General features: G+C 43.5%; 1 protein-coding gene across 1 annotated transcript in view; it reads right to left on the bottom strand.

The window, feature by feature from the left end:
- GSAP (gamma-secretase activating protein) overlaps window positions 1-26,791 on the bottom strand; it is a 214,831-nt gene that overhangs the window by 149,252 nt on the left and 38,788 nt on the right. The window contains exons 3-5 of the mRNA XM_082255164.1: window positions 25,158-25,214; window positions 11,039-11,108; window positions 9,762-9,815 (exon numbers count right to left, since the gene is read on the bottom strand). Coding sequence (XP_082111290.1) covers window positions 9,762-9,815; window positions 11,039-11,108; window positions 25,158-25,214 — 181 coding nt within the window. The remainder of the gene's footprint in view (window positions 1-9,761; window positions 9,816-11,038; window positions 11,109-25,157; window positions 25,215-26,791) is intronic.

Here is a 26,791-nt window from a genome sequence, read left to right as displayed (position 1 = left end):
AATTTTGTTTGGATACATTGCATGACCACACAATTTAAAAAAAAAGGGGAAAAAAGGTTATGTGTTCCAAAGAGAGGCCTAAATCAGGGACCCAATAGCAAGGATGGATGGCCCTGATTGAACCACTTAATACAAGTGTGTCATGGGTCGTGCCCGTTGGTCAAACCATAACATATGAAAAAAAAGGGGGGGGGGGGGGAGTAATTGGGTTGGCAGATAGAGATCTGACAAACTCAAGCACAGATACCAACTAAGGGCACTCCAGACAAATTAGTGAAAAAGTAGAACAATTTTATTTGGCACGTATGCCTGAGCAGAACATGTAATTGGATAGGAAAAACAGAGTGGCAAACCAGACACTACTAAACAACATTAAAATCATAAAATAACATTCATGCACATAAATTGCAATAAACCGCCTCACGATATGCGCAGGACCAGACAGTCAACAGCCTACCTTGTAGGCTGTATGTCCTGAATGGTGCTGTGCGAGGACCTCAATGTGGATGGCAATGGAACTCTAATACACCCTCTATTGAGATGGCCGGCAGAGGTAACAGTCACTATGTGTTACAAAACACCCAAAGGGAGACAGTCAATGTTGAGACTGGTGGGGCTACCAATGTGTGAGCCCAAGCCAGTGGGGTGGAGGCTGGGGGGATGATCTGTAAATGACCCTATATTGGTCCGTACTTCAATGAGTTCCCTCAGTGTCCGTAGAGAAAAGGTAATGAGAATGTACCTCAATTTAAATGGTGGACTGTACCGCTGGAGCAGTGGTCACAGTAGGGAATGGTCAGACCAAGTGGGCATGCAGCATCCTGAACCGTTGGGGTGATCACCAGTGTTATACCGTCAGATAAGGTAAGGGCCGTGTGTAGCACCAAGATTGGGGAATACGCCACAATGCGAGTAGATATCCAGTCGGTCGTTTACCTGCTGATAGCTGGCTCTGAAGAAACCGACGTTGCAGTCGGTGAAACGCGTCAGATCCGGCATCTCATCCTCATGCACATCTGGTGACCGACTTGCCATACAGGACCCCCCGTCCATCATCTTTCAGGCTGTTCCCCAGCAGGTGCCGGGTAGATCGCTAGACCGGAAGTGACGTCCGGCGGACACCTCCGACCTGGAAGTCCACCCCATAGCCACCGGTGCAGCCTAACGCTCGGGTCGAACGCCCGTAGGACGGCAACGTTGGACCTGAATACCTGGCTTTACCGTATCACCGCTTGCCTCATACCGCCTCACGGTCTGCTCCTTTGTGGTGATTCACCTGCATCCATCCAGCCAGCTATCAGCAGGTAAACGACCGACTGGATATCTACTCTCATTGTGGCGTATTCCCCAATCTTGGTGCTACACACGGCCCTTACCTTTTCTGACGGTATAACACTGGTGATCACCCCAATGGTTCAGGATGCTGCATGCCCACTTGGTCTGACCATTCCCTACTGTGACCACTGCTCCAGCGGTACAGTCCACTATTTAAATTGAGGTACATTCTCATTACCTTTTCTCACTAACCAGTGTTATACCGTCAGATAAGGTAAGGGCCGTGTGTAGCACCAAGATTGGGGAATCGTCAAATGACGGCGGGACGGTGCGGTCATTGTTCTGGGAAGACGTCATATGACGCGATTCCATTCAGCAGGGCAGGTGCGCGATCGTGTGCGCGCCGCCCTGCACTGCCGGTGTCGGCGTGTCCCCGGGACACCCCCCGTCACCAGCAGGGGGGAAACAGCCAATGGGCATGGCTGTTTCCCACGTGATCGGCTATGTTCCAATGACACAGCCGATCACAATACAGGAGCCCGGAAGATGACCGCGCATGTGCGATCGGGAGCGCGCAGCGCGGTCATGTCGGTGGCGCTGTGTTCCGTAGGAACACAGCTAGTCACTGGCAGTAGTAGACAGTCACTGACAGTGACTGTTTACTAAGTGATTGGCTGTGAATCCATTCACAGCCGATCACAAAATGTAAACAAAGAGCAGTAACTCACTGTTACTAGCTCTTCTCCCCTCACACAGTTTCCAGTGTGAGGAGAGCAGAGCTAGAAATAGTGAGTTACTGCTCTGTGTACCTGTCACAAAGTAAAATCACACAAATAAATGTCCCCACACAGTCCTCAGCCCCCCCCAACTGCACCTGTCACCCAACAGTCACCTCATCAGTGCCCAGATATTGACACCCATAAGGCTACGTTCACATGTGAGCGTAGCAATCGCAGGCAGAATCCCCGCGATTCTGCCCGCGATCCGGAAATCATTGCAAATTGCGGGACGCCTGTGCGTTGCCAGTGATTTGCAATAGCACCCCAAACGCACAGGCGTCCCGCGATTTGCAATGATTTCTGGATCGCGGGCAGAATCGCAGTGATTCTGCCCGCGATCGCTACGCTCACATGTGGACATAGCCTAAAGTTCACCGGTCACCAGAGACTGCCATCAGTACCGCCGTGCACCATCGCCCGTCACCTGTCACCCATCAGTGACCATCGCCCGTCACCCATCAGTGACCATCGCCCGTCACCCATCAGTGACCATCGCCCGTCACCCATCAGTGACCATCGCCCGTCACCTGTCACCCCATCAATCACCGTCACCTGTCACCCCATCAGTCATCGTCACCCTATCAATCATCGTCACTTGTCACCTCATCAGTAATCGTCACTTGTCACCCCATCAATCATCGTCACTAGTCACCCCATCAGTCATCGTCACCTGTCACCCCATCAGTCATCGTCACCTGTCACCCCATCAGTCATCGTCACCTGTCACCCCATCAGTCATCGTCACCTGTCACCCCATCAGTCATCGTCACCTGTCACCCCATCAGTCATCGTCACCTGTCACCCCATCAATCATCGTCACTAGTCACCCCATCAATCATCGTCACTAGTCACCCCATCAATCATCGTCACTAGTCACCCCATCAATCATCGTCACTAGTCACCCCATCAATCATCGTCACTAGTCACCCCATCAGTCATCGTCACCTGTCACCCCATCAGTCATCGTCACCTGTCACCCCATCAGTCATCGTCACCTGTCACCCCATCAGTCATCGTCACCTGTTTGCCATATACATGCAACGACTTACCGACCGCCTAACGACTATATGCGTCGGCCATTAAAAGCTAAATACTGGGGTTATGGCAGCAGATAGCTGCCATAACCCCGGTATTTTTTTAAACGGCGGGCGGTCGGCTTTCAGATAAGAGTGGTCCCAGTGGCGGATTCGCCGCGGAATTACCCCCACCTCCCGCCGCATCCCAGACGTTTTCCCAGCTTACCAGACCCGCCGACAGCGGGGAAAACTATCCGGTCCCGGATCCTCAGAGACAGGAAGTCGAGTGAGGGCAAGATGGCCCTCACTCGACTCTATGGTCTTGGAGGACCGGAGCTACGTCAAAAGTCGTTGCCTAGCAACCGGTTTAAAGTGCCGCTATTTTTTTTTTTCTTTCTTTTTTAGTGTAGTTGTGAAGTGTGAGGTCTTTTTGACCCCAGATCTCACAATAAAGAGGACCTGTCATGCCTATTTCTATTACAAGGGATGTTTACATTCCTTGTAATAGGAACAAAAATGATCAGAACATTTTCTTTTTAAACTGTGTAAAAATAAAAAAATGATAAATAAAATAAATAGGAAAAAAAAAAAAAAAATTAAAGCGCCCTGTCCCCGTTAGCTTGCGCGCAGAAGCAAACGCATACCCAAGTCCCGCCCACATATGTAAACGGTGTTCAAACCACACATGTGAGGTATCTCCGCGATCGTTCGAGCAAGAACAATAATTGGAGCCCTAGACCTCTGTAACTCTAAGCTGGTAACCTGCAGAAATTTTTAAAATGTGGCCTATGGGGATTTTTAAGTACCAATGTTTGGCGCCATTCTGTGAGCATGCGCAATTTTGAAGCATGACATGTTGGGTATCTAATTACTCAGCGTAACATTATCTTTCACATTATGGAAAAAATTGGGCTAAATTTACTGTTTTCTTATTTTCTAGTTCAAAATGAATTTTTTTCAAAAAAATTGCATTTGGAAGACTGCTGCGCAAATATGGTGTGATAAAAAATATTGCAACAATCTCCATTTTATTCTCTAGGGTCTCTGCTAAAAAAAATATATATAATGTTTGGGGGTTCCAAGTCGTTTTCTAGCAAAAAAAATGATTTTAGCTTGTAAACACCAAGTGTCAAAAATAGGCCCAGTCTTAAAGTGGATAAATGGACAACTTTGTGAAAAGTGCTACTTGGATGTTAGGCCTCTGTATGTGGCTAGGCTGTGTAAAAGTGTTAAACATGTGGTATCGCCATACTCAGGAGGAATAGCAGAATGTATTTTTGGGTGCAATTTTTGCTATGTACATGCTATGTGTTAGAAATATTGCAGAAATATTGCATAAATGGACAGCATTATGTAAAAAAAAAAAAAAAATGCGTTTTCATTTTCTTTCCACATTTTCCAAAAACTTGTGGAAAAAAATGACATATTCAAAAGACTCATTATACATCAAAAATTATACGTTGGGCTGTTTGCTTTCCAAAATGGGGTCATTTTATGGGGTTTCCATTGTCCTGGTGCTCCAGGGACTTCAAAAGTGCAATAGGTTGTCAGGAAATTATATGTGTAATTTGTGCTCCTAGAATGCCGGACGGTGCTACTTGGATGTTAGGCCTCTGTATGTGGCCAGGCTGTGAAAAAGTCTCACACGTGGTATCGCCATACTCAGGAGGAGTAGTAGAATGTGTTTTGGGGTGTAGTTGCAAGTATACATATGCTGTGTGAGAGAAATAACCTGTTAATACGTCAATTTGTAAACAAAAAAAAAAAATCTTCATTTTGCAAAGAGTTGTGGGAAAAAATTACAACTTCAAAAAAAACTCACCATGCCCCTTATTAAATACCTTGGAATGTCTACTTTCCAAAAAGGGGGTATTTGTACTTTCCTGACTTTTTAGTGTATCAAGAAATGAGATAGGCCTTCAGTACATCAGGTCAAGTGTGATCAATTTTCAATGATTAGCACCACAACTTGTGGACTCTAGAACTTTCACAAAGACCAAATAATATATACTTATTTGGGTTATTTTTACCAAAGATAAGTAGCAGTATAAAATTTGGCCAAAATTTGTGAAGAAAAATTACTCATTTTTTAAATTTTATGACAGAAACAAAGAAAAAAGCGTTTTTTCACAATATTTTCAGTCTTTTTTTATTTATAGCACAAAAAATAAAAAACCCAGTAGTGATTAAATACCATCAAAAGAAAGCTCTATTTGTGTGAAAAAAAGGACACAAATTTTTTATGGGTACAGTGTTGCATGACTGAGTAATTCTCATTCAAAGTGTGAGAGCGCTGAAAGCTGAACATCAGTCAGGAAGGGGGTGAAAGTGCACTGTAGGCAAGTAGTTAATATGTTCCTAAAGCATTCCCATTCTTCCTCTGTGGTCAGTGTTCCTAAGGGCTCTTTCACACGGGCGGTCCGATCAGATCCGCCTGTCAGTTTTTTAGGCGGATCTGATCGGATCCTCCATGCAGCTCTATGGGACAGCGGGTGTCAGCGGAGGTCACCTCCGCTGACACCCGCTGCCATCCGCATCCGATCCTGTGCTGAAATCTGGACGGATGGAAACCCTATTTTTCCATCCGTTCAGTAATCGGAGCGGAGCGGATCTGATGAGAGCGGACAAGCGGTCCGCTCTCCTCCGATCCCCCATAGAGGGCAGCGGGTGCTGAGACACCTCCCTCTCCGCTCTGCAAGCGGAGACGGAGCTGTCATCCGCCCGGCTCAGCGGGGATCGCGGATCGATCCCCGCTGAGCAACACGGATCCGCCTGCGGAGGCGGACCGTGTGAAAGAAGCCTAAGGTTTGGTCCCAGTTTACCCTTTCCATCATTGAGCACAATTTGGGAAAGTTTGCCCTTCTGAAGTTTAGGATTCTTATGTTCCCCTCTTGCCTTGTTATATTGTTATTTATGCTAAATGTGATCATCCTGTGATCGCTAGAGCCCAGGTTGTCCTGGACTCCTACATCCGAGATTAGATTAGGTCTGGGTCATTAGTGATCAATAGATCCAGCACTGCATTTTCTCTAGTAGGAGAATCCACCAACTGAGACATGTAGTTGTCCTGTAAGGTTTCCATGAAGAGACGGGCATTCTGTGAGTGTGTAGTCCCCTCTTCCCAGTCAATGTCGGGTTCGGGATAATTGAAGTCCCCCAATATGATGACTGATCCCAGTTTTGCCACTTTACCCAACAGTGATATAAAAATTCCAGCTCTACCTCCTCCCTTTGGTTGGGTGGCCTATAGCAAACCCCCACAATTACTTTTCCCTTGACTTCTTCCCTATGGAGTTCTACCCACACGGATTCTAACTCCATACTCATCCCTTCCATATCATCGCTCCTCTCTATTACCCTTACATTATTCTTGACAGAGACATACCCCTCCCCCTCTTTTTCCTACCCTGTCCTTCCGGTACACCGAATACCCTTGGATATTGGCCAGCTAGTCATGTGAGGGGTCGAACCAAGTTTCTGTTATTCCCACAAGGTCTGTGTCCTCCTCATGTACCAACATTTCCAACTCATCCATTTTATTAGCTAGGCTCCTGGCATTTGCATATACCCCTCTTAGTTTTGTGGAAGTTGATAGTGAATGGTGATTATTTTTATTCCTATTTGGCCTGAGGTTTTCCCGCACAGACCCCCTAATCTCCTTCTGCCTCTGGGGTGGCTCGAGGTACCGGCAGTATTTCAGAGAAAACCACCTTGGAGGTCCTATTCCCTAAGTCCCTGAAATCGTTCTTTAGGATCCTCCACCTTCCTCTTACCTGGTCATTAGTGCCCATATGCACCATGACCGCTGGGTCATCCCCAGCCCCGCCCAATAATCTGTCTACCCGATCCGCGATGTGCCGGACTCGAGCGCCCGGTAAACACACTGTCCGGCTACCGCGATCATTTCGACAGATTGCCCTCTCTGTTCTCTTGATAATGGAGCCCCCCACTACCACAACCTTTCCTGAGTTTCGGCCCCCCTCCTTTCTGGAGCCAGCACTCCCCTGGGCTGATATCCCCATCAACATGCAACTTGGCAAATCTGTTAGGGTGTACCAACTCCGGATTGGCCTCCCTAGCGCTCTTCCCTCTACCCTTCCTAACGGTCACCCGACTGCCTACCTCTGATGCCTGCGTCTCCTCTACTCCTCCCTCCTCTATGCCGGCCCCTGCCAGCGCCTGATGGGTAATGTCCAAGCTCCTCTCCAGGTTGTTGATGCTACGCAGTGTTTCCACTTTGTTCTCCAAATCCAGGATCTGGGCTTCCAGAGAAACAAGTCGCTCACATCTTGCACAGCAGTATTTGCCCTCGATTGGTTCATCAAGGAACGCATACATGCAGCAAGAATATGACTTCAACAATTGCAGAAGACCAAAATTATACTAAAAAACGTAAATGGCATTAATAGTAAAGTGACTACATACATAGCTTTTTCACAAATATGTCATGATATATTCTTGGAAAGAAGTTCCTAAGCAGGAACTTGAGTTAGGTAGTACAGTAAGCATGGGTTGATCTAGAACGGAAAGTCCAATAAAAGCTGAAGTTAGATCATAACTAAAATTAAATATAAAACTATTTTTTTTTTTACATGTTGTATCTTTAAAGTGATACTAAACACACACACTGTTGCTTCTATTTCTGTATGTGAATAATGACACTGTCATTATTTAAATTTAAAAAAAAAAGCCAAAGTACTTTTTTTTTTTTACTAAATATACAGCAGACACATGACCTAGATCTTTCCCAGCCTGTCTGAAGGGAAACCTAAGAACCTAAGCAGGAGAAGCTTCTAGTCCTCTGCTGCTGGTCATATGATTAAAAAAAAAAAAAAAAAAAAAAAAAAAAAAGACAGAACAGTTCCAATCGAAGTTGAAAATGACAATAAAGAGCAGGGAATGCTTGCTTTTCTTTTGTCCTTAAGGTGGGCCTCTTATAGGAGAATTTTCTCATACTAAAAATGCGGTTAACAATATAGCATAGCAGTTGCTTTGGGATATCTTGTTTCTTCTTTTTTTTCCCCCTTTAATAATTCTGGGAGGCTAGATGATAACGAACTAAAAAGTATGGTTGATGCTATTGTCTTATCTGTTAAATTGTTTTTGTTTTCTTTTTTTTATAAAAAAAAAATGTATGTTTTGTTTTATTTTAATTTGTAAAAAAAAAATAAAAAAAAATTCAAAATAAAATTCTGATAAAAAAAACAAAGAACAGAAAACAAAAACCTGTTCTTTGTATAAAAGACTAAGTTCACCTTTTCTATTACTTTTGCAAAAAGTAGTAAATGCAGCAATATGGATCTAATGATCTATGTTCATTTACTATACAGCCTGCAGAGCATTGCAGTGCAATGCATTGTGGGTGTAATGTACAGGCTTTTGCAATGTTTTCCCTAAAGGCCCGTACACACGTACCGATCGTCGGCATACAAACGTCGGCGGACGAAAGATCTGCCGATTGTACGCGTGTTAGTATGGTGCCTCCGACAGATGTCTGCGCACAATCCGCGGACAAAAGTCTTTCGTGCAAACATGAAAATTTTTGTCTGCGGACACCAGAACGGACGATTGTTCGCCTGTCAGTACAGAATTCGGCCGACAGACCGCAGATTTGCAAGACTGGGCATGCTCAGAAAATTAAAAACACAGGGAAAGTTAACCATTACATGACATCACTTCTGCAGTCAGCTGAAGTCTGCAGACAAAATTCTTGTGCTGTCCTTGTGCTGTCTTTGCACTTTTCAACAGACACCGACATCCCGGGGAGAAAAGACGAACATTTGTATGCCGACGATCGGTACGTGTGTACGGGGCTTTAGTCTCGGGTCTATATGGAGGTACAGACTTACTGGAGAAAAATTTGGCATAAACATTCATTGGAATCAATGGGCGAATGCTTGATAAAATCATTGATCGGACCTATCTAGTTGGCGACACGCTAAAGAAAGTTTATGATGGAGGGGGTAGGATGTCTAAAATTTATTGCACTCTAAATATGGCTCATTTTATGGAGCTCCAGATTGACTAATGAATAGCAATGCAACTCGCAAATGTGACATGGATGAAATCAATCGTTTGTGTTCTATCCCGATTTACTGATGAACAATTTCACACTAAGGAAATAGGCTTACATAAAAATTATCAGAAAACACAAGCAACATAAATCCATGCAATAACAGAAATCAAAGAGCTTCAGGCTCAAATATGGAACAAAGAGGTATTAACAGATAGAAGGTCATAAGATGACTTGCATAATAGCATGCTATGGGAACAGTATGTCTAAGAGATTATTACAACGATATTAAAAGGCATGAGGTTTTTACCTTCATGCATTCTCTACATTAAGGTAGAAAAACTTCCGTGATCAGCTCACCCCAACTTCCCCCCCCCCCTTAAATACTTACCTGGCTCCTTTCGATCCAGATTTGTGCCCGTCTGCAGCAGCGCTGCTCTTCTCTCCCTCTCCCTCACAGGCAGTGAGACAGCAGTGGGAGCAGGAGAGCAAAGGTAAGTGCACTCCTGTGACCCACATAAGTATGGCCAAAAATGCTTTGGTCAAACAGTACTTCTCTTTTAAGAAAAAAAAAAAAAACATTCATAATGAAATGCTGTTAAAAGATTAATACTGTATATATAAAACCAAAACGAATCAAGACTTTGTATTGTGCATGATACACATTTTTGCCACTACCTGGTGAAAGTACTCGACTGGGCGCGTCACATGATGAATTACAATAGCTCAATGCTGAAAGGAGAGAAAAAAAAAGTAAAGAAATTTGAAAAATAGAAATTAGGGTTAGCAGGATATGGAAAAAAAAATATTTGATATGTGAACAAACTATTGTATTTGGACATGTAAATGTCTATTTTTTTTTTTAAAGTATTTTTTTTTTTTATTTATTTAAAATAAATTTAAAGTCACTCAAAGTTACCATGATTAGTTTAATCAAGACATAAAAAGGAACTGCAAGGAAAAATCTTATTCCCAAGATATCAATTACTTTATTTTACTCTATATGCTTAAAAAACAAAAAAAAACAAAAAAAAAAAACAAAAAAAAACAAACCTTAATCTAACCAGCAGCAAGTATCTTACATGTGCACTGTTCAACACCCTTGTTTAAAGAGGTTGTAAACTCGTTTAAAAATTTTTTTTTTTTTTACAACCTGCAAGAGAAACACATAATGAGCTAGTATGCATCGCATACTAGCTCATTATGAAATACTTACCTTAGAACGAGCCCCCGCCGTGCCGCTCACTCACCTGTATGACGAGCGACATGTTCAGTCGCCCATCTTCCGGGATCGCGGCATCCGGCCATCTGATTAGCCGGAGCCGCGGTGACGTCACTCCCGCGCACGCGCGCGGGAGCCGACGGTCACGGCACGGGGCTCTGAAGGAACGGCACGATCAGCCGTTCCTTCAGAGCGCATGCGCCAGTGACGTCACTGGCTGCATTAAAAAGGTAAATATCTCCTAAACGGTATATGTTTAGGAGATATTTACAGTACCTATAGGTAAGCCTTATCATAGGCTTACCTATAGGTACAACTTCCCGAGGAGGGTTTACTTCCTCTTTAACCCTAGAAAGGCATAAAGCCCTTACTGACTCACCTTTATTAATTCTGAGTGCTGCGGTTTATGCAAGGTTATTTAAAACAATGCAATACACATTTAACCATATTTTTAATATTTAGCTGGATCACTACTGCAATGCCTAATGATATCCTTACAAAAAACACATTCAAAATTTCCCCCAAAACAGTTTTAAAACACTGATCTTCAGAAGTTGCAGGATGTAAATCCTAGTGCTTCTGACAGGTCATGTGCTGAATGATTGATAAAATGTCTGATTTTGCCACAATATTTCCTTATGTTAAAAATCATATGAGCAAATTGATGCTTCACATTTATACCAAAATGAAGTTATGCAAGGAATTGAAACAAAGCATTAAAGAAGCAACTTACCAAGTAGCGTTTTCTCAGTGTTCACTGAACAGCTTATTACATTAACTTCGCTATCAATAGAATACAGCATCTACAAAAAGACATGAGAAAAAGACTATTTCATAAATGATTACTTGAAATTTGAGTTTTTTTACTTGAAGCAAAAAAATGGTGGCTATACGTAAATAAACAAAAAGGTCACAAAAAAGCACAAAACCAGCTTTGCATGCAAACACATCAAATGCGCAGAAAGAGTAGCTTCCATTGCATTTCGATGTAAAAAAGTTTTTTGTTTTTTTAACTTCTTCAGCCCTGAAGGTTCACCCATCTTCACGACCAGGCCTTTTTTTTTTTGCAATATGGAACTGCGTTACATTAACTGACAATTGTGTGATCAAATTGATGTCCCCCCCCCCCCCTTCCCACCCACAAATAGAGCTTTCTTTTGGTGGTATTTGATCACCTCTGCAGTCTTTTTGAGCTATAAAAAAAAAAAAAAAAGACTGACAAATTTTAAAAAAAAGGAAAAATCTAATTTATTCATCAATTTAGACCGATATGTATTCTGCTACATATTTTTGGTAAAAAAAAAAAAAATCCCAATAAGCGTAAATTGATTGGCTTGCGCAAAAGTTATAGCGTCTACAAACTATAGGATAGATTTATGGAATTTTTAAAAATGTTTTTACTAGTAATGTCGGCTAACAGCGATTTTTAGCAGGACAGCGACATAGCCACAGATAAATTTGACAATAAATTACACTTCTTGGGGGATCAGTGACACCAATGCAGTGATCAGTGCTAAAAATATGCACTGTAACTGGACTAATGACACTGGCAGGGAATGGTGTACACATCAGGGGCGATCAAAGGGTTAAATGTGCTCCTATGTGTGCTTTCTAACTGTGTAGGAGATGCTTTGACTGGGTAAGACAGATCTGTGTTCCTGCTTAACAGAAACACAAAATCTCCATCTTCCCTTCTCACAGAACGGCGGTCTGCCTTGTTTACATAGGGGCATAACCAAAAAGGTTTCCGCCTAGTCCTACTCCTGAAGAGAGAGCAGCATAAAGTCAAATGGTCTGAAGACTTGGAGCTGTGTCAGTCAGTGAACCTCAAAAATCAATTTTTTTCCCTGTAAACAAAATGTCAGAAAAGGCTTGGTCTTGGTCAGAGGGTATACCATCACTTCCTGCTATAGGATTCCAGTTTATGTGTTCTTCTGACACAGTTTGTTACAAACTGGAGTCCTATAGCAAGAAGTGATGGTATATCCGGTGGGATTGCCCCAGGGGCGTAACCAAAAAGGTTTTCGCCTAGTCCTACTCCTGAAGAGAGCAGCATAAAGCCAAATGGTCTGAAGAAATGGAACTGTGTGTCAGTGAACGAAAGAAAAATATTTTTTACTTTTTACTAGAAAATTACTTTGAACCCCCCAAAAATTATAGGTTTTTTAAAGCAGAGGCCCTAAAGAAAAAAAAAAATGGTGGGTGTTGCCATTTTTTTGTCACATCGTATTTGCGCAGTGTTTTTCCAAACGCATTTTTTTGGGGGGAAAAAACAAACACTTTTTTAATTTAATGCACAAATACACTATATATTGCCCATTTGTTTGGTAAAATATAAAATATGATCTTATGCCCAGTACATAGATAGCAAACATGACATGCTTTAAAACTGTGCATGCCCGTGCAGCAGCAACAAACCACGTACACTTTTAAAAGCCTTTACAGGTTACCACTTTAGATTTACAGAAGATGTCCCCTCCCACTGCTTGTAAAAGCAGTCTAGCAGGTAATTATCTGCTAGGATTGCTTTTACATGAAAGCTGACCGCTGGCTGTAAAAGCCGATACCAGAAAGTGTTGTATGCCCACCATTACACCTCTCAGCATCCACCCACTTCTAATGATGGGCATACATGCAATGTTATTTTTTTGTTCAGCCTATAGGCTGAAAAAAAAAAAAAAAAAAAAATTTAGCAGATTCCTACATTCGCATCGATCGATGTGAATGAATAAATCTCTGCCAAGAAAAGGGTTAAAAAAAAAAAAAAAAAAAAAATGAAGCCTAGGGGAGATCTGCCCTCTGTGTCCACCCCATCCCCTATGCCTCGTCATATATGCTCTTTTTTATTTTTAACTGCGGTGGTGAAATCACCTCCTACAGCACTGCAAGCATTGATTTACAAATCTACTAAGAACAAACGCTGTTGCTGTCAGCATAAACAAATCAGTGCTGCAGTTGATGGGCATACCTGAAAAGCAAACAATGGTTAACAATAAAACACAGTAACAATATAACATTAAAATCTAATAGTATACAGTGCAATAAAACAGTAGAATGGTGGTATCTACAAAGAAAACAATGGTTAACAATGAAAAACAGTAACAATAAAACATTACAGTATGTTATAAAATACAGTAAAAGAACAGAAATTTAACTCAACTATTTTTTGGTTTTCTATTTTTTAATTTGTAACTTTGTTTACATTTTTTTTGTAACTGTAAAAAAAAACAAAAAAAAAAACTTCCAGGCACGGTCTCAAAATGCGATAGCCAACATCTTTCGAGACCCTGTGTGAAAGGGTGCCCTAGACTGTACTAATACTCTACTAGTGTGTGGTAGCTACGGAAACAGTCCCTGATGCAGAGACCAGGTTGGCCAGGACAGGAGGGACAAAAAAAGCGTGTGCCACACCTATATCCGCGCTTTCTACAGACTGTTGCCTTATGAGTTTATGTGTAATCTCCATTACTGCGGCCTGAGGAGGAGTTATGTATAAATCCCCATTAGAGATTGTAAATATTAATGTAAATATATATATGTACGAGAGATGGAGTTTTGATTTTACATTTAGTTGAGATCTGATTATCAATTATATGAAGTTGTGTAACGTCAGTCTACAGTCAGTACTAGGAACTTGATTAACAAATCCATTTAAAATGCATGCCTGAGCTACCAGGGGGCAACTGCTATTTACATATAAACACATACTGATAGTATCATCCTGTAACTACATTTCTGGGAGCCAGACTTCCTGGAGCCAAGGCACCACAGGTAGGAGTAAATTCTCCATCCAACAGGGAGGAGGGCTTAGCAAGAGGCTGACTCTATGCCAACCTAGGGGAGGGGGAAGTTGTCCTATTCTGAATGAGATGCGCCCAGAGGGAGGACCAGGGCACGATAGCTGAATCAATCAGAATAGCCCTATACAAGGCAATGCAATATGGTTCTATATTAGCAAATGTGGAGATAGATTGACTTCCTGTTTGGCATGGCAGACCAGGAGGAAACACTCAAGTGAAGAGTAACTATGAAGGTTTACGGTTTACATTGTTTGTTCTCTTTGTGTCGGTCGTAGTGTGTTTGTATATGAGTATATACTCTATATTTGTTCAGTTAAACTATGAATATTTTACATTTTGTAGTATTGTACAATCGTTAGATTGTTGTAAATTAATTTAGGCTTTTCAAAACTATACACCAATAAAATAATTGCTGTTTTAAAGCTTTCATTCATAGTCAAAGAACTCTAATTTTTAATCCAAATATTGTCTGAGGTAAATTAAATCTCATATCTTTCGGGTAACAAGACACAACTTCTTTGGGGTGCTCTTTGGGTAGGGGTACCAGGGAGGACATAAGAAAAATGCCTCTCATGCAGCCCGCTCACTGTGTCTGGATTGTGAATTTGGGCCACAGCACCTTCTGGATGCAGAAGGGCTGTGATGACCTCTTCCTGGAATTTTAGTAAGGATCCACTTCTTCCTGACGCTTTGTCTAGCACATAAGCGTTCAGCAGAGCCAACTGGAATAAGTATACAGACACTTTTTTATACCAGCGTTTGGCCTTACGGGCGACTAAGTACGACACTATCATCTGGTCATTGAAGTCTGCCGCTCCCATGTTAAGATTGTATTCGTGGACACAGAGGGGCTTCTCAACAACACCAGTCGCTGTTGCAATTTGGACTGTCGTATATGCGTGAATGGAGGGCAGAATGAAAACATTTTGTGTGTCCCTCCACTTCTCTGCAAGCAAATACACTTCAAGCAGGCTGTCTTCTCCCGTATAAGTCGGGAATCTACAAACTGTTGGGGGAAGCACCGGCGATTAGGTCAGTTCCAGTTCCAGTTCCAAAATGAAAAAACGGTGACTACAAAGTGGCCACTTGTGTAATATTTGTCCATGTATAAATGGTACCCCTTTCCGAATAAGGGAGACACTAAGTTCCAAACAATCTTGTCATTGCTCCCCATGTAGTCTGGGCAGTTAGGGGGGCTCCACATTGCTTACTTTTCTCTCGCAAATCCAGAAACTACATGTATAGTCTGTTGCCCTGTCACAGAGCTTATATCTTGACCCCATATCTGGCACGCTTGCTATCGAGAAACTGTTTGAAAGCAAGGCGGCCAGAAAATGTAATCAGAGACTCATCAACGCAGACAGCTTGTTGGGGTGTATACAAGGCTGCAAATGTCTGGTTGAAGTGATTTACGGGCGCTGCAGAAGTGGTGGGCTCCCAATCAGGATTTGTAAGCGCATCAGGAAGGACACTATGGGCTCTACGGGCCTGTCTTCAAATTCTTGGTGGCTGCAGGACACTACTTAGACTAACCACCACACCAGCTTGAACTACACTTAGGGACTCGCCACATCACCAAGTGTTACTGCAGTGATGGTTTGACTAGGACCAGGATGTACTAGGCCGCTGGTGCTTGCCAGTTCACCAGAAGGTTGAGTGGCACTAGTACCGACACTCTGCTGCATACAAGAACCCTGCGATTGTTGCACCTCAGCAACAAAAGGAGGGGCTTGGTTATGCTTGACCTTAGCAGGGACCACTACTCTGTTGTCAGAGCTATTTGTCACGGTGTCGCTGCTCTCTACAGGTTCGAAAACTTAGCCTGATTCTGACAGTGAGGCTTCCCCATTGCTAATCTGTCATGCTCAGCACTGTGTAGGCCTCTTCACTAGTGTAGCTCTGTTTGGACATTTTGGCAAATAAATTTATTAGGTACCTAAATGTGACTCACAGGCAAAAAAGCACCTGGTTGTCAAGGACTGTTTGAACCGCTACCAAAAAAATGTAACTGCTAGTGCTAGCAGAGATCAGGCCTGACTCTACTAATGCTACAGTTTAGTGTCCTGTGTATTGGAAGTGACAGTAATCTGCTGATACTGCACTTATTAGTAAAGGGGGCACGGAGGGGCTAAACGCAGGTGCTGGCAGGTGTCAGGGCTGATCCTGCCAACGCTGCGTTTTGGGAACACTGGACTAAACTAAACTATTGGGGGCACTAGTATAGTTCTGATCAGATCAAAGATATTTATCTGTTCAGACACTATACTAGTAATGGAGGTGTTTAGAGGGTGTGTGTGTCACTGACAATCAAAGGGTTAAAATGGATTACTAAATATGCGGCGGGCAATCTGACGCTATCCTGTATGGATGCTAACCAACGCTAATGCTAACTGATGTCACCTGTGACACTAATACAATGATCAGGAAAAAGATCTGTACACTATAATAGTGACGCTTTGACAGGACAATATAGGGGTTAACTGGCGGAGATCAGGGGGTTACATTTTTATTTGGGGGGGGAGTGGGATGTATGGCAGATGCCCTAAACCTATCTGGGACTACCTCTAACTACCACTGTCTCTCACACTAACTGAAGTCACAAGTGACACTAATACAATGATCAGTAAATTATCTGCATACTGTATATAGTGTGCATGAAGTGAAATGGTTAAAATGTGTGCCTATGTGTACTGGTGTCAGTGTAGTGCTTGTGTACTCACTGTCTGATGCTCTCTTCACGATGGAACCGAAAAGGGCTCCAGGAGAGAAGATTGCATAATTTCCTGTGCCTGTGTTTACATTACACAGGTACAGGTCAGAACCGATCACCAGGTCCAGTCCAAAAATCATTGGCCTGGACCTAAAGACTGATTGTTCTGATTCAGTTCAGAACCATCGCTGGGACGGCGGGCACACGCGACTGACGTACAATTAAGTTGCTTCGCACAGCCGAGCCACCTTGCCGCAGTAAAACTGCAGCGGCCGGTCGGCAACAGGTTAATATAATAATTGTAAGCCAGATTCAGTATTGCCCTAAAGCAGTGGTCTTCAAACTAGGGCCCTTTCCTGGCCTTGAGCTGGTCCACGGGGCACCAAGTCCTCCCAATGACACCAGCAATGGGGCACTGTTCTTTCAATACCATTGACAGGACACTATTCCTGGTCCAGCTGAGCAGAGGTGCTAGTTTTTTTTTTTTTTTTACTCCCCAAAAGACCCAAACTCTGGGAACTGGAGGATCCAAATACATATTTGGGATCTCTATGCCAAAAACTAGCAATCCTGATATAATCTGTTTAAAGGTGTTATGTGTTAAAGTGTATTCCTCCCATTGTTACCGGCATCACCTATTGTTTGTCTGCTCATCTGTGTGTATACTTGTAGGATACTATGACAATGTGTAATGTACTTTGTTGCCAGATGGTCTGGTCACATCCTGACTAATCAAGGCTATTTGTTTAATAGTTTATAGTTTATGTTGGCTGTTCTTGAAGCGATGTTAATTATATTTTTGTACACAGTTTCCTTTATATACGATAATGTGATCAGGCTCACCTGATCTGATGTACTATAAAATCTGTGTTCGTTTTTTAACAAACAGTTCCAGTTTTGCATCTAAGCTAGTGCTGTCTAGTCTTGGGTGCTATGCAATATTCAGCTAGAATATCTGGTTCCTATGTCCAGACTGTGGTATGCTTTATCTTGACGGAAGCACTAAAGCTGGGGATGTTAATAATAATAATAATGTTGAGAGGGTTTCGAACACCATAGTTTTTACTGCAGTCTGTCCCTGTTCGGGAGATTCACGCTCTCTATTTTTCCTGTTTACCATCATCATCGAAAGCTAAAGAAAATCCCGAATTTTGGGATGACATCAGAACAGAAATAGAAGTGAAATATTATAACGGGGACACAAGTCCTGGTAAACCCTGGTGTTAAACACAATTCCCTTACTTTGGAGGGATTTCCCAACACTTCCACTTTAGGTTACAGGACAGGAAGTGAAGGGAAATCTCTCCTATGAGACATAGATGGCAAAATAAACATGACAAGGGGTTATAACCCTCCATTACTCTATCCAAAATGAGAAAAAAAAAAAAGTTTTGCCTTACAAGTTACACCTTAAGGGTGAGGACATTGTGTGGCAAAAAAAAGGGACCTACCACAGGGAAAAGCTCTGGATTGGAAGCGACGGCAGCAAAAACTATTTTTGGAAGAACTTACCATAAAATCTTTTTTTTTTTTAAGTCCATTGACAGATGCAGCAGCTATGCTTCTTTACCATTGGGTTATGCGCCATCTACAGGAGTAGACTAGGCAGTGGAAAAAAAAAAAAAAAAATCACTGACACGCCTATAGGGGCTGTCTTCTCGCCATAACCCCGCACACACTGTGCTCTCAAATCAGTTTCGCAGCAAGCAGTGAAAAGACACAAACCAACCCATAACAGAGGGGCGGGTGCTGCGTCTGTCAATGTACTTCAGAGAAAAGGATTTTACGGTAAGTGCTTACAAAAATCCAGTTTACTCTATCGTTCATTGACAGACGCTAGGCTTCTTTACCTTTGGGACGTCCCAAAGCAGTATTAGGCATGAGGGGGTGGGAAGAAACGCACCAACAACAATTAATGTATTTCCAAGGTTAAAAACCTAGCCAAATGGGAAAAAAAAAAAAAAAAAGCTCAACCAGTAACAGGAGCTTACCCACAAACAAAATCTGACCCCTTAAAGAGGAAAAAAAAAATCTCTTTACACAGCAGCCTGCAAAATCTTGCGGCCAAAAGAGGCATCCAAAGATGCCAGTAAATCAATCATTCTTGTAGAATTTTGTAAAAGTATGCACGGACGACCAAGTCACCGCCTTACACACTTCAGATGTCTGATGATGAAAAGCCCAAGAGGCACTCAGCACTCTAGTAGAATGCGCTCTCACAGGGAAAGGAGGAACCTGACCCTTCAATGAACAAGCCTGAACAACTGTCTGCCTAATCCATCTGGATATGGTCGCAGCAGATGCAGCCAAACCCTTACGAGATCCCTCAGTAAGGACAAAAAGTGAATCTGATTTCCTAAAAGGCTCTGTGGCTGACAGGTAAGCCCTGATCGCCCAAATCATATCCAGAGAATGCAAGGCAATTTCCTTGGGATGCTTAGGCTTAGGACAGAGTGAAGGCAAAACAATGTCTTCGTTTGAATGGAAATCAGACAACACCTTAAGCCCCGTACACACTTGACGGAAATCATACGAAATATCCTCCAATTTTTCTCTCTCTTGCTCAGCGTTCAGTTGACAGTGCATAAATGTTCACTACATTTCTTGTCCAAATTTTTTATTTTTTTTGGGGACATTTGTTCCCAGACTTCCGGGTTGTCAGCAACTTAAGATCATGCGCGGTCTTTCATATCCGATTGTTCACGGATGTACTGCATACACATTAAACGAAAATTGGTCGTCTGGGGACAGACGATAAAAATTTTGGTGTTTGTCCCTCCGTTTTTTTTAGTTGAAAATGTCGGCATCGGCTGCTGAAAGTGGTGTACACACTAGCCGAAAATCGTACAATTTTACCTCGGACAGAAATTTTTAGACAGATTTTCTACTAGTGTGTACCCCACTTTAGGAAGAAAGAACTGATTAGGTCAGAGAACCACTTTATCTCTATGAAAGACCAAGTAAGGCGAACGACAGAAAAGCGCCGCCAATTCAGACACTCTGCGGGCAGAAGTAATAGCCACCAGAAATGCAACCTTCTGAGATAAAAGGCAGAGATATGTCCCAAATATTCTCACAAAAAAAGGAGGCTTTTGAAGAAGAACAGACAAAACCAAATTCAGATCCCACGGAGGTAAAGGGGATCTCCTCGGAGGAGCCAGATGACGCATCCCTTGAAAGGTGCGGATCAAGGAATTAGCTGCCAATGGGCGTTGACAGTAAATGGCTAAGGCCGGCACTTGGCCCTTGATTGTGCCCAGGGCCAACCGTTGCTCAACTCTTTTCTGCAAGAAAGCAACCGAACACAAGCGAGAGTGCATGTTTTGCGATTCACAACAGGAAATATATATCTTCCAAGAACGATGATACATTTTTCTGGAAGTCGCTTTCCTAGCCCTCAGCAGGGTAGGGATCACAGACTCAGAGACCCCTGTTTCTCAGCACCTGGCCCTCAACAGCCATGCCATTAAAGCCAGCGACCGTAAAGCAGGATGGAAGATCGGCCCCTGAGACAGCAGGTCCTCCCTCAGTCAGCCGCCCTGGAGGCTCGGCGACCATCTTTACCAGGTCTGTGTACCAAGATCGGCGAGACTGGCACCTTTTCCACCGCCAATCTGAAGAGGAACCTCGACAACAGCTGTATCGGAGGAGAGGCATAAAGCAGCCGATACTGGCTCCAAGGAGCCACCAATGCGTCTGTGGCATCGGTCAGAGGGTTTCGAGCCCTGGCCACTAACCTTTGTACCTTCTTGTTCAGACGAGACGCAAACAGGTTGACCTCCAGGGTGCCCCATGGACACACAGGAAATGAAATATCTCTGGATGCAGGGACCATTCCCCTTGGTCCAGAACTTGGACTCCTCAAGTAATCCGCCTGCCAGTTCTCCACTCCTGGAATGTGAGCTGCTGAAAGAGCCAGAACATGTTCTCAGCCGAAGTCAGAATCTTGACCACCTGGGCTGCCCAGGTGCTCCCCTTGGTGATTGATGTAGGCCACAGCTGTGGCATTGTCCAATTGAATTCGAACCGGGGAACCTTGTAGCAGATTCATCCAGTGGAGCAGGCAAAGCTTGATTGCTCTGAGTTCCAGAACATTTATTGGCAAAGAGGACTCCTCTATCGACTAGACTCCCCGGGCACAGAGATTGTCCAGCACTCCTCCACAGCCCGACAGGCTGGAATCCGTGGTGACCACCATCCACAACAGCGGTAGAAAGGACTTGCCCTGGCTCAGGGCAGGAAACAGAAGCCACCAAGAGAGCATTGACCTCTTGAGTCGGCTCAAACATCATTCTGTCTGAAGGACTGCGGATCCTTGTTCCACTTGACAAGAATCTCCTACTGAAGAAGCCTGGAATGAAATTGAGCAAATGGGACTGCCTCCAAGGTTGACACCATCAGCCCCAGGGCTATCATGAAAGTCCGCAGAGAGGAGAGATCGTTGTCCATCAGCAACCTGATCTCTCCCTGCAACATCTGAAGTTTGTCCCCGGGAAGAAAGACCCTCACCAAAGAGGAGTCCAAAGTCAGTCCCAGGTAATTCAGTCACACCAACGGGGTCAGTGCCGATTCTTTGAAGTTGATGGTCCACCCAAACTCCTGAAGGGTCTGAACTGTGATAGACAGGTCGCCCAACAAGGCTGAGTGAGAGTTTGCTCTCAACAAGAGATCATCCAGATATACCAGGACCGCAATCCCTTTTCTGCATAGCAAAGCCAGCACCGGGGGCTAAAACCTTGGTGAAGACTCTGGGAGCGGAGGTTAAACCAAAAGGGTAATGCCACAAGTTCAAAGTGCTCCTCCATTACTGCAAAACAGGGATAGCTTTGATGTCCCCAATATATAGGGATGTGTAGATGCACATCTTTGATATCGATGGAGGCTAGAAAGTCCTCTTGATTTAAAAGATGCTACCACCGACCGAATGGCTTCCATCCAAAACTTCTGCACCCGCACAAACCGGTTCAGTGACTTGAGGTCTAAAATTGGATGCACCTTGCCCTCCTTTCTGGGCACCGTGAACAGGTTTGAATAAAAAGCTCAAAACCGTTCCCGCTGAGGAACTTGCACAATCACTGCTTGTGCAAGGAGATCCTGCACTGCCTCCCTGAGATCCTTCAAGTGATCCGGAGACAGACGAAGATTTGCGGGAAAAAATCTGTCTGCTGGGCGAGACCGAAGTTCGATCTTGCACCCAGAATGAATCAGTTTGTGAACACATTTGTCCTGAATCAGAGATGACCAGGGGTCCTGAAAGCAATGCAGATGTCCCCCCCACCCCCGAATCGGGAGAGGGCACCCATTCACGCCGAAGAGAATTTGTGCACCGAACCGGACTGGTTAGTCTTGGGCTTACTCGACCAAGACTTCTTGTTCCCTCCAGAGGCTCTGAACCGTTTACCTTTTTCTTGTGTCCCTGAGGCACCAAAAAAACTGCCTATGAGCTGTAAAAGAGGGCCCTCTCCTATTGCGGGGTGCCTTACCTTTTGAGGATTGGGGGAGAATAAATACTCCTACACCCTTTTAAACCTTTGATTAACTCAAAGGAATCTTCAGACAGACGTTTACCCAAAAATGGGAGATCTGTTAAGGCCTTCTAAAGCCCCGTACACACGCACAGATCGTCGTCATACAAACGTCGGCGGACGAAAGATCTGCCGATTGTACGCGTGTTAGTATGGTGCCTCCGACAGCTGTCTGCACACAATCCGCGGACAAGAGTCTTTCTTGCAAACATGAAAATTTTTGTCTGCGGACACCAGAACGGACGATTGTTCGCCTGTCAGTACAGAAATCAGCCGACAGACCGCAGATTTGCAAGACTGGGCATGCTCAGAAAATAAAAAAAACACAGGGAAAGTTAAACCATTACATGACATCACTTCTGCAGTCAGCTGAAGTCTGCGGACAAAATTCTTGTGCTGTCCTTGTGCTGTCTTTGCACTTTTCAACAGACACCGACATCCCGGGGAGAAAAGACGAACATTTGTATGACGACTATCTGTGCGTGTGTACGGGGCTTTAGAAGCCTAATCTGCCGACCAGCTCTTCAGCCACACCATGCAGTGTATGGCAATCCCTACCGCTGACACTCTGGCAACCAGAGGGGCCGCGTCCAGTGCAGCATCACACAGAAACACCAGGGCCTGGGCCATCTGGTCCATGAGCTCAGAGTCGGGGAAACTATCTCAGTGGTCAAGTTACCCCTAAGCACTTTACCCCTTCCATTACCGTCCGAGAAACCAGAACGGACGCAAAGATAGGTTTTAGTATCGAGCCCGCAAAAAGGTGCAAGTGGCAGGAAAGGGATTCCACCCGTCTGTCCACCTGGTCCGTAAACGCTGGGGAGTATTCCACAGGCACAGCAGTAGATTTGTTTAACCTGGAAACAGGGTGATCCACCCTAGGTGACACTGTCCAGCGGTTCGAGACCGATTTAACAAAGGGATAATGGTGTTTAAAGCGCTTTGGCACCACTAGCACGTACTTAATGCGCCACCATTGCTCATTCACAATATTGTGAAAGTCCTCGGGACAAGGGAACACCTGACCCGACTTCTGGTCTTTGCGGGAGCCAGAAACTACCGGTTTCCTGACTGTGTGGGCTCATCATCCAATTTCAATGTTTACCTTACTGAACGAATTAGTGCTTCCACCATAGCGCGTTCCCGTGCTGCAGCCGGAGGAGGACTAATCCTCCTCACCATCCGACTGCGAGAACCGGGATCCCTCAGGGAGGGAGTTGTCTGAGGCGACCATATCAGGCTCTGAATAGAGGACAGAAAAGGCAGTGGCCGTTTTTGGCTAGTGACATGTTTCATTTCCTTTGACGCCAGATTTTTCAATGCTGCAGAAAGACATGAGACTGTGATCCGGATGCACCGGCAGTCGCACTGAGGGGGTCTGGAGAAGAAATAACTGCTTGGGCCTTTTTTTGCAAGTTGTAGAAAAAAAAAAAAAAAAAGTGCATCGCCCCTTTAAATCGCGATCCGCACCGCTATATCGCGCTGTAACCGGAGTCGCCCTTAAATAGTGGCAGGAGCAGAGTGTGCCCGAGGAATGCCCAAAAGACGACCCCTATACTGTACCACCTCACAGTGTGATCAGCAACTCATCCCCATCCACAGGGGCTCTGTTGTGGCGTGGCCTAGTCGGACCATAACCTGCTCAAGCTCATTGGCCAGGCTGGGAGACCTTAAGAAGGTTTTGTATGACACTTTTTCCAGCATGGTTTTATTGTTTAATAGTGTACTAATACAATGAGAACGCAAGGATGTTATTGAAAAGGTGGAGGGCATGGTTTGCTATGGGTTACCTGAGATTATATATGTGTTTAACATGTGCATTTGTATTAGTCACCAAGCCACTCTGACGTTTGGGACCCTGTTAGGCCCCAATACTTTGACATGACAGTTTGACGTATGCGATGGGATCTAATTGCCAAAAAAAAAAATAAAACATTTCCGGGAGTGCTGGTGACTCTGGTTTCAAAGAGTTTCATCTGTGATAGTCACTACATGAGCCCCCTAAATTTATTGGTCCAAACTACATTTGGACTGTGTAGCCCTACTTGGTACTTTGCTTTGCATGTTCTAGGAAAAACATTGAGAAAAAGGTTAGTGGTACCTAAGCAGCAACCTCAAAGATTCAGATTTTGTTTAAAATCCCCCCTTGGGAAAAAAAAAAAAAAAACAGGGCACTGACATGCTAGTGTGCCTGGACACTCCTGTGCTTACAGCCTCATAGGTGTAAATCTGCTATGCCAGAGGTACGGCTGCCTGTGAGTGTTAGTATAATGAGATTTGGACATAAATTTGGCAATACCGCTTCCGTGCTTCTTGCTGGAGAGGAATTTGTGCTGGTGGACCTGCACTGCATGTATACATCTCCTTGCTTCTACTTCACAAAGCTGCTGCACACCTGAACACTCACTGTGTGTACTTGCGGCCTCTAACCCACACACCTGTCTGTGCAGACGCTTCGCCCTCATAGGCTTGAATGAGCTGCCTGCACACAGCATCTGCCGGCTAGGGATGCATAAAACAAACGTCTAGCTCACTGTGAACAGGCTTCAACGCCCATGTGAATGAGGCCTTACCGAGTGGGAAAAATTGAGAGCATTATTAATGGACATCAGGCCCAACTTTAACCCAGACTGGAGGCCTGCTTATTTGTATGCTGTAATGCAATGATCCTCTACGGACAATCTTTTATCTAAAAAGGAGTCAAAAGATGGCAGCTTCACCAACAGCATGTTTACACAAAGATTACAATAAAAAAAGGTTTTGTAGATTTCAGGAAAAATTTAGGCAAACAGTGCTTTCCTGATATTAAGGTCTTACCTCATTTTGTTTGGTTACAGAATCATATAATCCGATTTTGGTGACGTTCTCAGTCCCCTGTGGAAGAGAATGATAACTTTATGTGCCCTACTTCCAGTAATCGGCACACATTATACTAACAGGTTAGTATTTAAAGCCATACAAAGGATACACAAAAATGAATGGTGATGTTTGGGACAACATAGACCTAGATTAACAGAAGCAGAGCTATACATTGTCAGTTTTGATGTGGATTTTGGAAGGGGAAAATGGACTGCTAAAATAATAAGAATATAAATCCTGTAAAAACAATATAGAAAGCAAGCACTCTGCAGCCAGCTTATTTCAACTCCTCCACCAACCCCACTGAGGAAGTCCACACCCAGGATGCAATGCATAGGTGGATAGGAGTCTGATATTGGACGTCATCCCGTGGCCATCCGTTATATAGGTTTGAGTTAAAACTAGCTGGCATGGCTTCAGTGCCTTTTATGGGAGTGTGATTCATGTTTTAAATTAATTAATTTGTAGAAAGACTCTAGATGTTGTATTGTATCTTCTGTTTCATATTAACGAAATCCTGTGAATACACTTATTAAAAAGAGAGAGCTAGGTAAAGAGAACGAAAGTCTAATACGTTATGTAGATCCGATTAAAGTCATAAGGGGAACAGCTGGTAAAACAGGAGTCAAAGCGTGAGGTGAGTGGCCAGTGAGTACGGGTGGCGGATTGCAGGGGCACTTTATGTACAATATTAACAGGTGGAAGATGAGGATTTATGGATTGTTTTTAAATATTTGTAAGCAATTTTGTGCACTTTGAATCTTAGAGCTACTGTTTTTAGATTTCATGGACATTTGACACTGATCAATTTTAAGTGGATATTTTATCTAGTAGGAGATATAGTATGTAATAGGAAATAATTTTGCACTTGCATTTTATGTTTATATAGGAGTTGCGCTCCACAACTATGGATGATTGTCATTGTTAGAAGTGAGTGCTCGTAGCAACTAACTGTGGATTCACCCAATTCTTTTACATTTTTCTAACACTTTGATTAGAATTTCAGAAAGTTTGGTATTTGTACATTTCCTTTTTAAAATAGAGTTGCGCTGATTAACCACTTAAGCCCCGGAGGATTTGGCTGCTAAAGGACCAGGGGTTTTTTTGCGATTTTTTACTGCGTGACTTTAACGGACAATTGCGCGGTCGTGCGACGCTGTACCTAAACGAATTTGACGTCCTTTTTTTCCCACAAACAGAGCTTTCTTTTGGTGGTATTTGATCACCTGTGCGATTTTTTGATCACGCGCTATAAACAAAAAAAGAGCGTAAATTTTGCAAAAATAACAATATTTTTCACATTTTTTTATATGAAATTCCCCAAAAAAAAAAGTAAAAATCAAAATTTTTTAACATTTTTCGGCCAATTTGTTTTATGCTACCTATGTTTGGTAAAAAAAAAATCGCAAAAAGCGTATTTTGATTGGTTTGCGCAAAAGTTATCACGTTTACTAACAAAGAGAAAGATTTTTGTCATTTTTGGTGTTTTTTTTTTTAACGCGTAATGGCGGCGATCTGCGATTTTTTTTCGGTACTGCGACATTGCGGCGAACAGATCGGACCCTTGACTGACATTTTTGACACTTTTGGGG

Source organism: Pelophylax lessonae, assembly GCF_965119305.1.
Source record: "Pelophylax lessonae genome assembly, chromosome: 4".
Classification (NCBI taxonomy): Eukaryota; Metazoa; Chordata; class Amphibia; order Anura; family Ranidae; genus Pelophylax; species Pelophylax lessonae.
Note: the sequence above shows the minus strand (reverse complement) of the source record. Positions and strands in the feature narration are given on the sequence as shown.